At 38.5% G+C, this 13,185-nt stretch overlaps 1 protein-coding gene across 1 annotated transcript in view; it reads left to right on the top strand.

The window, feature by feature from the left end:
- The first annotated feature begins 203 nt into the window (after positions 1 to 203).
- RALGAPA2 (Ral GTPase activating protein catalytic subunit alpha 2) overlaps positions 204 to 13,185 on the top strand; it is a 194,857-nt gene continuing 181,875 nt past the window's right edge. The window contains 4 exon segments of the mRNA XM_032219499.1: positions 204 to 468; positions 8,063 to 8,176; positions 11,776 to 11,825; positions 12,952 to 13,009. Coding sequence (XP_032075390.1) covers positions 363 to 468; positions 8,063 to 8,176; positions 11,776 to 11,825; positions 12,952 to 13,009 — 328 coding nt within the window. The 5' untranslated portion in view covers positions 204 to 362.

Genomic DNA, 13,185 nt, shown 5'->3' with positions numbered 1-13,185 from the left:
AAAAAAAGTAAATGAAACATATTCCAGCAATACAGGAGGCAAACCACCTCCGTCCCTTGAAGGCGCCGCCTCTCACAAAGGCAACGGAGGGGGGGGGGGGTTGCTCTGACCACTACTTTATGCCCCGCCCAGCGACGGCGGCAAGCCCCGCCCATTTCCCCTCACGGGGCTTAGCTCCTCCTCCTTCCCCCCCTCCCCGCTCGCAACCTTGCTCTCCCTGTGTTGCTGCGCGTTCGGCTCTCAGCCCCCGAGACTGGCCAGGGGAGCGAAACTCGGGTCAGTCCAGAAGAAGCCGAGCAAAGACAAAGCGGGGGGGGGGGGGTGGCGCCGCTGCAGCTGCACCTCCTTCGAGCGCCCTCGAGATGTTCTCGCGGAGGGGTCATGCGGATGTCAAGAAGTCCGCGCAGAAGGCGCTGGACCCGCGCAAAGAACCGCTCACCCGCCTCAAGCACCTTCGGGCTTTGATGGGTGAGTGGCGTGGCGTGGCGTGGCGTGGCGTGGCGCGAGCGAGCGCGCGCCGGCAGCGCCAGGAGCTCCGAGCCCGGGAGACGGAGAGGGAGGGGGAGGGGGGGCCTGAAAGATAGGTCGGGAGCAGGAGGCGGCCGTCTCAGGTGCGACCGTGTCTTCTCCCGCCTCTTGCACCAGCTGGCAGTTACCCTGGTCTAGCCGACTGATAGTACTGTAGGGATTGCAGGAAGCGCTTTAAATGTTCAGGGACCTTAGCAATAGGAGCCAAGCAATCGTCGCGTGAAATTTGCTGCAGGTTCAAAAAAGCTTCATGCCTGAAGCATTGCTTTATAACCCACTTCAGTGCGCCGCTTGTGTTGCCTCTCTCGTTCCTCTCCCTGGTTTTGGATTGTTGTCCAGCTTCCTGTAAAAAAAAAAAAAAAACTGCCCAGCTCCAGAAGTTGTTATATTGCAGCTTTAAAAAAAAGCTATATTATATTATTATATTATATTGCAGCTTTTAAAATTCAGTCCTAAGTGGTAAGGCGATTTAACAATCTTTGGACCATAATGTTATTATCCACTTTTAATGTAAATACTTTTAATTATATTTTAATGTTAGTATTTTTAATATAGTGTAAAGACAAATGTATACTGCTGGACTTTGACCGTAATAAAGATCTTACTTACTAGTCCTAAGTGGTAAGGTTAGATACAGCAAAATAACCTGGAGAATTGGGAATGTATTTTTATTTATGCAGTTCAAGCTGTGCCAATTACCAAGTTAGTGATAGCAGTGTAAAATTTTAAAGCCATAGTAAAAGATCCTCCATGGTCTCAAATTCCAAACCAGAATTTTCATTTATTTTCTCAGTCCTCTGATGACTGGATAAGATGACTAGTGTCATAATGGTGCAGGGAATCATTGGAGAATATAGGAAATTGTTTCATGAAGAATTATATGAAGTTGTTAGCGATCCCCCCACACACACATTCTTAACAGGGACCATATTGGACAAATAAATAATTTGTGTCAGGAAGTATCAGTATGGTGAGTGTTATGATTTCCAATACTTGAAAACTGAACAAAATGGTGAATTTTAGTGCGAACTTTGTTTTGAGGATTTTCTCTCATTGTAAACAAATGCTTCTAGTGACTAAAAGCAGCAAAAAGCAGCATATTCCTTATCTGCTTCTAATAATAAAGCAGTGATCTTCCAGGAAGTTACACAAGATACTATTAAAGGGGAAGCAAAAATGTAATACTTTGTGTAGTGAGATAACATTCCATCGTGGGAGTTCTTCATCTCAACACTGAAGTGATACATCTTATTTATAGCTTTACCTTTTAGTAGCAGCTTCTAAGGATATTTGAAGTTTATTTATTTTTGCACATTTTAATTTTGACCTTTTAAAATTTGCATTGTGGAAATCCTTTTAAATTTTAAACTAAAATCTTTTCAAGGAACAAGCCTCACTGTCTCCTTACTTCTGATTTCACATTGCATTGGAAATGTAATTACGATAGCCTCATTTCTATATAATCTAGCATCTTGCTCATGTTTATTTATACAATTGAGATAGATTTATTACACACCATTAACAGCTTTGGAGAAAAGTACTAATTAAACACTATTAAAACAATATATAAAATAGAAATTATAGAAGTAGTGTCAAAAGACCTGAAATAATAAATATATTTTGCTACCCTGTCTGAGTTGTACTGAATGAAGTTGCTTTAAACTCTAGAGGTAATTGATTTTATAATATGGGCCAAATATAGAAGGCCAAATTGCTTGACGTCTATTTGCAGCTTGCAAAATGTATGGCTTTAGCATTGGACAGAGGGCAATTAGGAGATGCTGCTTCAAAAAATGCCTGGGGGACTGCTAAAAGGGCCAGGCCTGAGAGAATATCCCTCAGAATGATCTAAAAGCTACATGATCCACCCATCCCTAGAGTAAACTGATTTAATCTAGTCTCATACCTGCAGAGGGAGGCAATGGACAATTCTAAATGTCTCAGATACTGTTAGCCCCTGGTAAAAGACAACTTTTCTAATACTTCTCTATATAAACTATTGCTTTCCATGTTGAAAACCAGATCAAGTAATTATCTATTTCATGAGTAGATGCTAAAACAATCGTAGTAAAGTCCCATGACAGCTTTTAAGAGTCTGGATTTCATTTGTCAGGAGAATCTTGGAATTAAATGGTTGATTAGTCCAAAGATCAAAATCTTGAATCTCCACTATCATCGTCATTGACTATTCATATATATATTCATTCTGCTAAGTGATAAGGGTGACAGACAGACCATCAGAACCCCTGTTTTCACTCACTATTAAGTATATACTTGAAAGTTACAAAGTCCTGGAAATTGCCAGGAAAGAGAGTTGGTTGGAATCAAAGGGCATGAAATGAATAAAATGAATGAATAAATAATCTTATAATTGTTGACTTCTTAAAGATTTAAAAGCAGTATTAACTCTATAAATCTGAAATCTGTCCATTTTTGGATTAATAATCTCTTCAGAGGGAATAGGTTGAGTAAAAGATGTGACTCATAAAAGTAACAATTGTTTTTAGAGATCCCCCAAACAATGCAACATTTTGAAACAGATGTATACATTTTTATGAGTTAAGAACTGCCCCATCTTTTTAGTAAAATGCTGGGATCTGTTCATCAAATGCAAATTGCATTGTTTTGGTATAATAGCAAGAATTAGATGTTGTATGTTATTGAATTCTATTTCCTGAGAAGCCTTCATCATGTAGTGGTTAAGGTGTTAGACTATGAGTGAGGTGATTCAGGTCTAGTTTTCCCTGAGGTATGGAAGCATCTTGGTGATCTTTGGTCTGTCACTCCTCCTCATCCCTAATCAGTATTCGTCTTTTGAAACAAACTCCTTGTCATATAAAGTATGCAGATACATTCACCCTAAGAGCTAAGTGAGTGCAGTGCAAAACAAGCAGCCTCAGCTGTCAGATGAGATAAATGCTAAGAACAACACAGTGGAGGTCCGGTCCATACTAAAGTGGCTGGACTTGTAACTGAACTGTAATTAATGTTTATTATCTGCTGACTAAGATACGGTATGTCAGAGGGGCATGTAAAATATTTCAACCTCTGTTTTTAATTGCAAGCTGATACTTGACCTTGTATGGAGCTCAGATTTTATTCCAAGTCGGAAGATCTGAGTGTTTGAGCTTAAACATTTAGAATTCAAATCTTATTCTTTATTCCTACCATGTAATTCAGTGATTAAAATATACCCATATTTTCTTTTAATCCTGTATATTGGAAAACAAGTTTTCCTGAAAATAAGATGGTGGTTGTTGTTATTAGTGCCATTATTTTTAACTTGTACTAAAAGTGGCATCTGTACCAATTCATTGTACGTTAGGAAAGAAGCTATGGATAAATTATTGTACAATATTATATTTCAGTTATTGATGGTGTAGTTTTTATCTGGATCTCTTCCAGTCGGGATTTAGACCTGGCTACAGCATGGAAACCGCTTTGGTCGCATTGATCGATGATCTCTGGAGAGCCAGGAATGGAGGTCATGCCTCCGTCCTAGTGCTCCTTGACCTCTCTGCGGCTTTCGATACCATCGACCATGGTATCCTTCTGCGACTACTGCGGGAGGTGGGGGGTGGGAGGCACTGTTCTACGGTGGTTCTCCTCTTACCTCTCGGACAGGTCGCAGTCGGTGTTGGTCGGAGGGCAGAGATCGACCCTAGGCCCCTAACGTGTGGGGTGCCGCAGGGTTCGGTCCTGTCCCCCCTCCTATTTAATATCTACATGAAACCGCTGGGTGAGATCATTCGACGGCACGGGATAAAATACCACCAGTATGCGGACGATACGCAGCTGTATCTGTCCGCCCCGTGCCAACTCAATGAAGCGATTGACGTGATGTGCCAGGGCCTCGAGGCTGTTAGGGACTGGATGGGGGTTAACAAGCTTGTACTCAATCCAGATAAGACCGAGTGGCTGCTGTGCTTCCCTCCTACTAATTGGCCAAGTGTTCCATCTCTCAGGCTGGGGGGTCAAACAGTACGCCCCTCAGACAGGGTCCGCAACTTGGGAGTCCTCCTGGACCCACAGCTGACTTTTGAACACCACTTGTCAGCTGTGACCAGGGGGGCATTTGCCCAGGTTCGCCTGGTGCGCCAGTTGCATCCCTACCTGAACTGGGAGGCTCTCACAACAGTCACTCGCGCCCTTGTGACCTCCAGACTGGACTACTGCAACGTGCTCTACATGGGGCAGCCCTTGAAGAGTATTCGGTGACTTCAGCTTGTCCAGAATGCAGCCGCGCGAGTGATTGTGGATGCACCTCGGTTCACCCACGTAACACCTATCCTCCGCGAACTGCACTGGCTGCCTATTGGTCTCCGGATACGCTTCAAGGCGCTAGTCGTCACTTATAAAGCCCTACATGGTATTGGACCTGGGTACTTGAGAGACCGCCTACTGCCAATTACCTCCACTAGACCAATTAGATCCCACAGACTAGGCCTCCTCCGAATTCCATCTGCCGCCCAGTGCGACTGGCGACTACCCGGAGGAGAGCCTTCTCTGTGGCTGCTCCAACCCTCTGGAACGAACTCCCCATGGAGATTCGTACCCTCACCACCCTCCAGGCCTTCCGCATAGCCCTTAAGACCTGGCTGTTCCGACAGGCCTGGGGCTAAAGATTCGCTGCCCCTATCTCGAATGGTATGATTGTTGTGCTTTTTAACCATGTATTTGTTCATGTAGTTTTAAACTGTCTGTATCCCCCTTCCCTTGAGTTGTGAGCCGCCCTGAGTCCCCTTAGGGAAAAGGGCGGCATACAAATGAAATAAAACTCAAACTCAAACTAGTTTTACCTCCTTTTGAGAGAAACGTGGTTCAGAAAATAATGAACCAATAAGAAAAAGAAATTTTAGGCAGATTAAGTAAAGGTTTGAATAGTAAAGAATTGTAAATAATAGTTGTCCCCCAAACAGATTTTGATTGTCCTTCCTTTTGAGTTATCGTAACAATTCATATTTGTCTGATGATAACATGTTCAGATTTTTGTAAAAGAATTCTAGTAAATAATTTATAAGAATTTAACTGTATCCTAAATTATTTTAATCTGATGGTAAAATTACGTGTTTATGATTAGAATGGTTTATCTTATTACTCAGCTATTTTCTTAGTGTACTGTATTCTGATAGGTCCAATATGTAATCTGAGGATCACATTATAAAATTATGGTTGCTTGACTACATGTGTATGTGTATGTCTGTGCATGCATGCATGTATGGTGGGAGGGAGGGAGAGAGAGAGAGAGAGAGAGAGAAAAGAGTACCGTGTTTTTGGAGTATAAGACGCACCAAGGTTTTAAAGAGGCAAATTTAAAAAAAAGGTTTTGCACTCTGCGAACCTCCCAAAAACGGCCCGTTTTTCACAAAAATGGGCCCATATTTTTTTTTAAAAAAAGGGCATGAGTAGCCCTTAGGAGGCTTGTAGAGTGCTCATGGGGAGGGGGGCAAAAATGAGCAAAAAATGGTCCGTTTGTTGTCAAAAAAAGGGCATGGATAGCCTTTAGGAGGCTTATAGAGTGCTCCCTAGAGCTGGGAGGGGGGCAAAATTGAGCAAAAAAACAGCATATTTCTTGCTCATTTCTGCCTCCCCAGCCCCTAGGAGCTCTCTGAAAGCCTCCTAAAAGCTATGCACGACCATTTTGGTGAAGGAGGTGGAGTTTCGGGAGGCAAAAAATGCTGTATTCATTGTATAAGATGTACCCAGATTTTCAGCCTCTTTTTTGAAGGAAATAGGTGGCGTCTTATACTTTGAAAAAATACGGTATGGTGCGTAACATTTTTGTATGGTAGTCACTTGTAACATTGATATCTGAGAGATCATCAAATTTTGGGGTGAGATTTTTGGTATTCTCACTCAATATTTTTCACCCGAACTTTATGAGACTGGTTGATCCTCTTATTCCATTCATTTTAGTTACTGTAAAAGGAGAGGAAGTACTATCTACTTCCTTTTTTGTTAGCAGTCGTGAATTATTCAGACAAATGGAATCCTGTAAAAATGCAGAATCTTATTAGCAAAGTCAAGATGAACTTCCTTTTCTTTCGTTATTACTTCTTCCTTGAATACTTTCATGTCCTATGGGGCATTACTTAGATTGATTAATAAAACATGCATTTTGCTTTTATAGAACATTGTTCCTATAATTTGCAGCAATTACCTATTCATTCTGCTTGCTCTTTAAATTATGTTTATGATAATAGATGACCTGAGTTGTTACCAATCACACTCTTGATTGCATCCTCCAGCAGATCTACATGTTTTATAAGAAAGTACACAATTTGTTAAATTGCAAAATTTAACATGATAGAAAGGAAAGATATACATGACTAGATATTATTTATATTAAACATATTTAAACCACACCATAGCTGAAGTTATTTTTGCCCTTTTAACAGCAGTTTCTGACCATTCAGAGGACTTTTGTGCTGATTTACTTTGCACAGATAAGTAATTTTATGTAACATAGAATGTTGCAAGGCTTTGTTACCCAGTTTTAAGGCAAGGGATCCACAGTGAAAAATTAGGCTGAAAAATAAGTGGAAAAATAAGCGTGAATACTGAATATATTTCTACTTCTGCTTGTATTTTGTTCTATTTGTTGTCAGAGGATTCAATAAATTGGAATTAGAATTGGAATTATGGCTTGTGAAAATAGAAAGCTAGTTCAGGCAAGGAAAGGAATGAAGAGGTGAGGCTGAAATTATCCCTCCAAGTAACACTGAAATAACATATCAAGCTTGGCAATGCTGCCTTGAGCTACACAGAGTCCCTCAGTTTCCTCCTTAAGTGTCCTGTTCTGGGGGCTAGTTCAGCTGATTTAAAACAAAAAGAGAGGCATTGTGTTTTCTTTTAAATCTTCTGTTAAGATCATGGTCAACTTGATCTCTTCTAAACTGAGACTCAGATAGTGGTTATTTGGCATGGTTCCAGGACTCTTTTCATCCCGGTTGCTTGGAGTAGGAACCCTAACTTTAATAAAGTGTGACTTTACTTTTTCCCTTTTTTTGTTGATAGAGGTGTGTGAAAGAACGTGAAAGGTACCACTATAACAGGTGGAACTTTGAAGAAGCTGTACACATTTGTAGAGATACACCAGGCATGACTCAGATCACTGAATAAATTGCATCCATTGAAAATTTCGTTGGATGCCTCATTCACCAGACCGTTAGTGAGCTGAAATACCAAGGCAAACTGAATACGTGGAACTAACTTATGAAGCAATATAAAAGTGAATTAAAGTTAAAATATCTTATTTTTAATTGTGATTCCTTCATAGTATGAGCAGAAATTTCAAGTATTTTAATTTTTTATCTTTAAAATGGAATTTACTTATAAATATAGACGTACCTAGACAATTCCAAATCCAGATAATCTAAATACTGTCCTTTAATGCTAGTGTTCGTATCACATAGTTGTTTTTGCAGTGTTTTTCTTTCTGTTACATTATTTTGTTTGTGCATTTTAATAATATTTTATGTATTCTTATAACTTTCACATACAGTAACTTTTTGTTTTAATTTTTCTTATATAGATGCTGTGGATGGAAGTGAACTCAACAGTTTCTTTGAGATCAATTATTCTCAAATTTATCTTATCTTCTATGAAAGTTTTTGTAACACTGGAAACCCGTTTTTGAAACAAAAAGGTAAGAATGTTGTCTTTTAAGATGCTTAATACTGCTTATTTTCAGTATTGTATAAATCTCTGTATATTTCAAATAACCTTTAGTAATTAATCAGTAGATATTAAAAATTAGGAATGTCTATCTAACATTTCAAAAATTGTCATTGAGATTGTTTACAAGTGGTTTAGCTATTATTAAAATTTCTATCCTGCCTTTCTATCCATATAATGCTCACGGGGATACAGCAATAACAGAGATTTTAACATTTTTTTCATCACAATTAAAAGTATTAAAAATTAAAAATCGAATGTCACTAAAATCAATTTTATTTAACAATTAAAAGCTTGGTGAAATTTCTACCATTTTTCAAAGAAGCTGGTAGTGTAGAGCCATGTAATCTCTTTGATGAATGCATTCTTTATCTGGACTCCATGCAGGTGACGACCTGTTAGATTAGTAAATTTCTGGCAATAGGAGAATCTTTAACATAGCCTCTCCTGCTGATCCAAGCAATGGCTAGTACATAGCAGTTTAATATGCTTGATTAGTCTAGTTTACGGAAAGCTTGTTGTTTTTTAATATAGTAAGGAGTTACTGTGCACCAATCTGTTTCAGCATGAGCATATCACGATAACCACATAGCCTTAGTGTTTTGTTTTAAGTCTTGGGCACCGGTTTGGGAGAAGCTGGATCTATAATATACATTCAGTTTGAACTTCAGTGGAATTAAATCATTGTTGCCTATATTAATAACCACAGTTTTTAAGTATACCATCAAAACTATCTTGGAAATAAGTGAGGATCTTAGACATACAGTATTTTGTATTTAAATCATGATCTGGGCTTGGGAGAGGGCGGGGTTCTTCTTCATTAAAACAAACTAAAATAAAATTAGTAAAGAATAGCATTTATGCAATGAACGTCTCTATATCAAAGCTTGAACAGTCAATGTATCAGTATGAGGTTGCATGATACTTCCAGTGTCTGAAATACCCATCTATTGCTTTCTTTTACAATTTTCTATCATTTTCCTGAAATCTGTAGATTTGTAACTGTATAATCATCATTGCTGACTCTAATTTCATGTCAAATTCTAAGCAATAATATAGGATGCTTTTTATCAAATTTGTCAATTTTATCCTTGAAGCTTTTTCTCTGTTCTGTCATTGTGTAAAATGCTTTTTATTAGAGATTTACGTCTGTATATTTACTTCACTAATAGCTAAATTAAAGTGTGTAATTTAGTCCTTTAGATCTTAATTTAATCCTTTATCACATTTAAATGCTGAGGAAAACTAGGAAATACCCTATTCAGGTTTAGTCACCTCAAAAAAATGAAAGCATAACTATAATAAGTACCGTATTTTTCAGAGTATAAGACGCATCCTTTTTCCTCAAAAAAGAGGCTGAAAACCTGGGTGCGTCTTATACATCAAATACAGCATTTTTGCCTCCCGAAACTCCACCCCTTCATCAAAATGGCCGTGCATGCCCTTATGGAGGCTTTCAGAGAGCTCCTGTGGGCTGGGGAGGGCAGAAATGAGTAAATAACAGGCCTCCCCCCCCCCAGCAGCACTCTCTAAGCCTCCATAAGACTATGCATGCAATTTTTTTGACAAAAAAGGGGCCGTTTTCATGAAAAATGGGCCGTTTCTTGCTTGTTTTTTGCCCTTCACCCCCAGGAGCACTCTGCAAGCCCCCCCCAAGGCTACTTACGCCTTTTTAAAAAATGGGCCCATTTTCGTGAAAAAAAGGCAAGTTTTTGCAATGTGCAAAAACTTTTTTTTTTCTTTTTGGAAAGCTCTTTAACTGATTGATGAGAATTACATTGATCAAGTGCTGTGCCAGCAGAAACAAAGTCTTAAGGTGCTGCAGATTGTCAGTGACTTCCTTCTCCAGCACATGGATAAATACACCTGGATACATCTACCTACCTATTCTCTCGCTCCCTCCCTACCTACTGTATTTCTCTCTCTCTCCTATCCCTCTATCTACCTACCTACTTACCTACCTACCTACACACACTCTCTTCTCCCTATCTACCTACTGTATTTCTCTCTCTCTATCCCTCTATCTACCTACCTACCCCCTCTTTCTCCCTACCTATCTACTGTATTTCTCTTTATATATTTCTATTTCTCTCTATATATATCTCTACCTACCTATCTACACACACTCTCTCTCTCTCCCTACCTACCTACTGTATTTCTCTACCTCTCCATCTCTCTCTATTTCTCTATCCCTTTATCTACCTACCTACCTACCTACTCTCTCTCCCTACCTACCTACGTACATACCTACTGTATTTCTCTCCCTTTCTTTCTCTCCCTCTCTCTCCATCTGCCTACTTACTTTTTTAAAAATTTGCCTCTTCAAAACCTTGGTGCGTCTTATACTCCGGTGCGACTTATACTCTGAAAAATACGGTAATTTAAAGGACTATTTGAAAACAAAAGAAAAAGAACAAAAATAAGTTGCTACTAGTTACTATGGCCAATTTTTTAAAAAATGTGTAGAGTGGAGCTTGTTAACTGCTGTACCATAACATATGTTATGTTTATGTTCCTAAACATATAATTATGTTGCTATGATCCTCTTATAGACACTGGTTAGCCTTTGTTCAATATTGTGTTGGAGTGGATTTTCTAAACAATTACCAGAAGATTAGAATGATTGCCCCAAACTCCAAGATGAATAGAATATCCAGGCCATCATCAGTCTGGAAGAGAAGCCTCTATTGGTCAAAGTGTGGACCTATAAATATTTTGTCCATGAGTTATGAGCAAGCTAAAGTAGAATTTAAACTACAGATTTTGGGTCTAGAGTGACAAAATGAGTTGGATATCCTTTAAGATGATAGGAGCCTTACTCTGAATTGGAGACCACAGCTAATGTTAACTTGCCACCCTGGAATTGCAAGACTGAATGGCTATAGATTTCCCTCCATTTCAGGGACTATGCAATCTTTGGTACTGGACAGGGTCGCATTGCCCCAAACAGACCCAGTGTGTAATCTGAGATCCTCCTAGATTCATGATTCCTGCTCAACAAATAGGTGGCAGTTATGGCTAGGAGGCCTTTGTATGGTTCTGTTTTGTGCACCAGTTACATCTGTTCCTGGATTGGGAAGTTTTGCTCATAGTCACTCATGCCCTGATGACCTCCTGGGTGATCTCCCAGATGTAATTATTGTAATGCACTTTACACGAGGCTGTCCTTGAAAAGTGTTTGCAAGCTTATGCAGTATGCAGTGGGATATGCAGCTATGGGTACCCTTAGAATGGCACATGTTACACCTTTATTCCATGGATTGACAGTTTGCTTCCAAGGCCAATTCAAAGTGTTTTTTTAATCTTTAAAGATTTTTGTAGCATCTCTGAAGTATTTCTCTGTCCTGTATTACCTCCTAAGGAATCAAGAGAACTTTAGAAAAAATGTTTAACTGCTTCCTTTACTTTAATCTCAGTGAATGCGACAATCTGCCACCCCGTTTTACTGCTAAACTGCAAAAAATATATCCTTATTTCAAGTAGATAAAGGCCTTCTGTGGAATTTATTATAATTATATAATATCTCATTATGCATAATGGGAAGGAATGTTCTTTTTCTTTGCCCTTCAGGAAATAAATCCCAAAGGGAAGAGTTGGATTCCGTTCTTTTTCTTTTTGAAGTAAGTTACCCATTTTCAACATATACTGAGCATTATAGTTATATGGTTCTTTATAATAATAAACACATATTTTGTTTACAAGCACAATGGTATGACCCTAAATAGCGGAGGTGGGGCCCCTCCCTTTTAATTGTTTAAATAAATGATAAAAATATAGCAATTTAATTAGACCAGCCTGCTATCAGACAAGATGTGTAATGCAAAGAAGGAGAGCAAAGACGAAAGTTTGGACGCAGACAATTTACTATTTTAAGAACATAGATTTCCATTTTGCAGATTCTAGTCAAACATTTATGAAGTTGTCAACCAGCTCTGTGAGCAGTTCTAGATATCCATTAAAGTAGATACCTAAATGGTCAAAATGTGAGGCAATGACATGAATAGTGATATGATCAAATGAAGAAGTTAAGTGGAAATTCTTGCCTCTAATTAACCAGGACAAGACTGATTGGTTCATTAATTAGAAGTTGCATCTGAATCTGACCAAAGTAATAGATATGACAAATTAGTCACTTGGCTGCCTTTGTGAAGTGTTGCCAGCACACAAATGTAAATAATAAATAATTCATCTTAAAAAAAAACAATATTGTAGTATTTTTTTTAGGAATTAAAGCATCTGATGAGCTCTAGGAAAATGTCAGCAGTCTTACCTATGGTTACCTAAAGCTTCAGATTTTGATCAAGTCTAGGGTTCCACTGATTTGTAAACTGATTGGGAGACTGATTTACATGTTTAATTATAATAAAGTTAATTGGCTCTGCTTAGAATATTATATGATTCTTGCTTTGTTGTTCATGAATTATAATATAGAGGTCTAAACTACGTATGAACCCTGTTTTGCTTATTTAATAAATAATGCTTTATGAAACTATCATGGAGTACAATTTGTGACTCTAGTCAGTGACTCTAACTAGATGTCAGTGATGCTTGATCTCTAATTTTAAACTGCCTTTGCAGTTGATGATTCTGTGGCTCTTTACTTCAGAATAATCCATATTGAATTCTGTGGCTTCTGTTCTGAGTATATTAGATTATACTGTGCGCTATGCAAATTAGACTAAATCACTAGATCTAAGAAGCTGCTTTATGTAAATGTAAAACAACAAATTTTCTTAACTTCTCCAGAGGATACTACAATTATTACCTGAGAGAATTTTCTATCGATGGCATTTTCATAGCATAGGTAAGTATACTTTTAAAGTCCAGATTAATAAGCTTTCCTATTTTGCCTTGTGGTGCAGTTAAGGCAAAAAGATGTTGTCATCTTTTCTCTTAATGGGAAACAACAAATTGGATTGACATGTGATATTTTACACTTTGCATATTAGATTGCTTTTTTGGTATGCTAAAATGTTGAAT

Source organism: Thamnophis elegans, chromosome 6 (assembly GCF_009769535.1).
Source record: "Thamnophis elegans isolate rThaEle1 chromosome 6, rThaEle1.pri, whole genome shotgun sequence".
NCBI lineage: Eukaryota > Metazoa > Chordata > Lepidosauria > Squamata > Colubridae > Thamnophis > Thamnophis elegans.
This window is presented reverse-complemented; position numbering and strand designations above follow the sequence as displayed.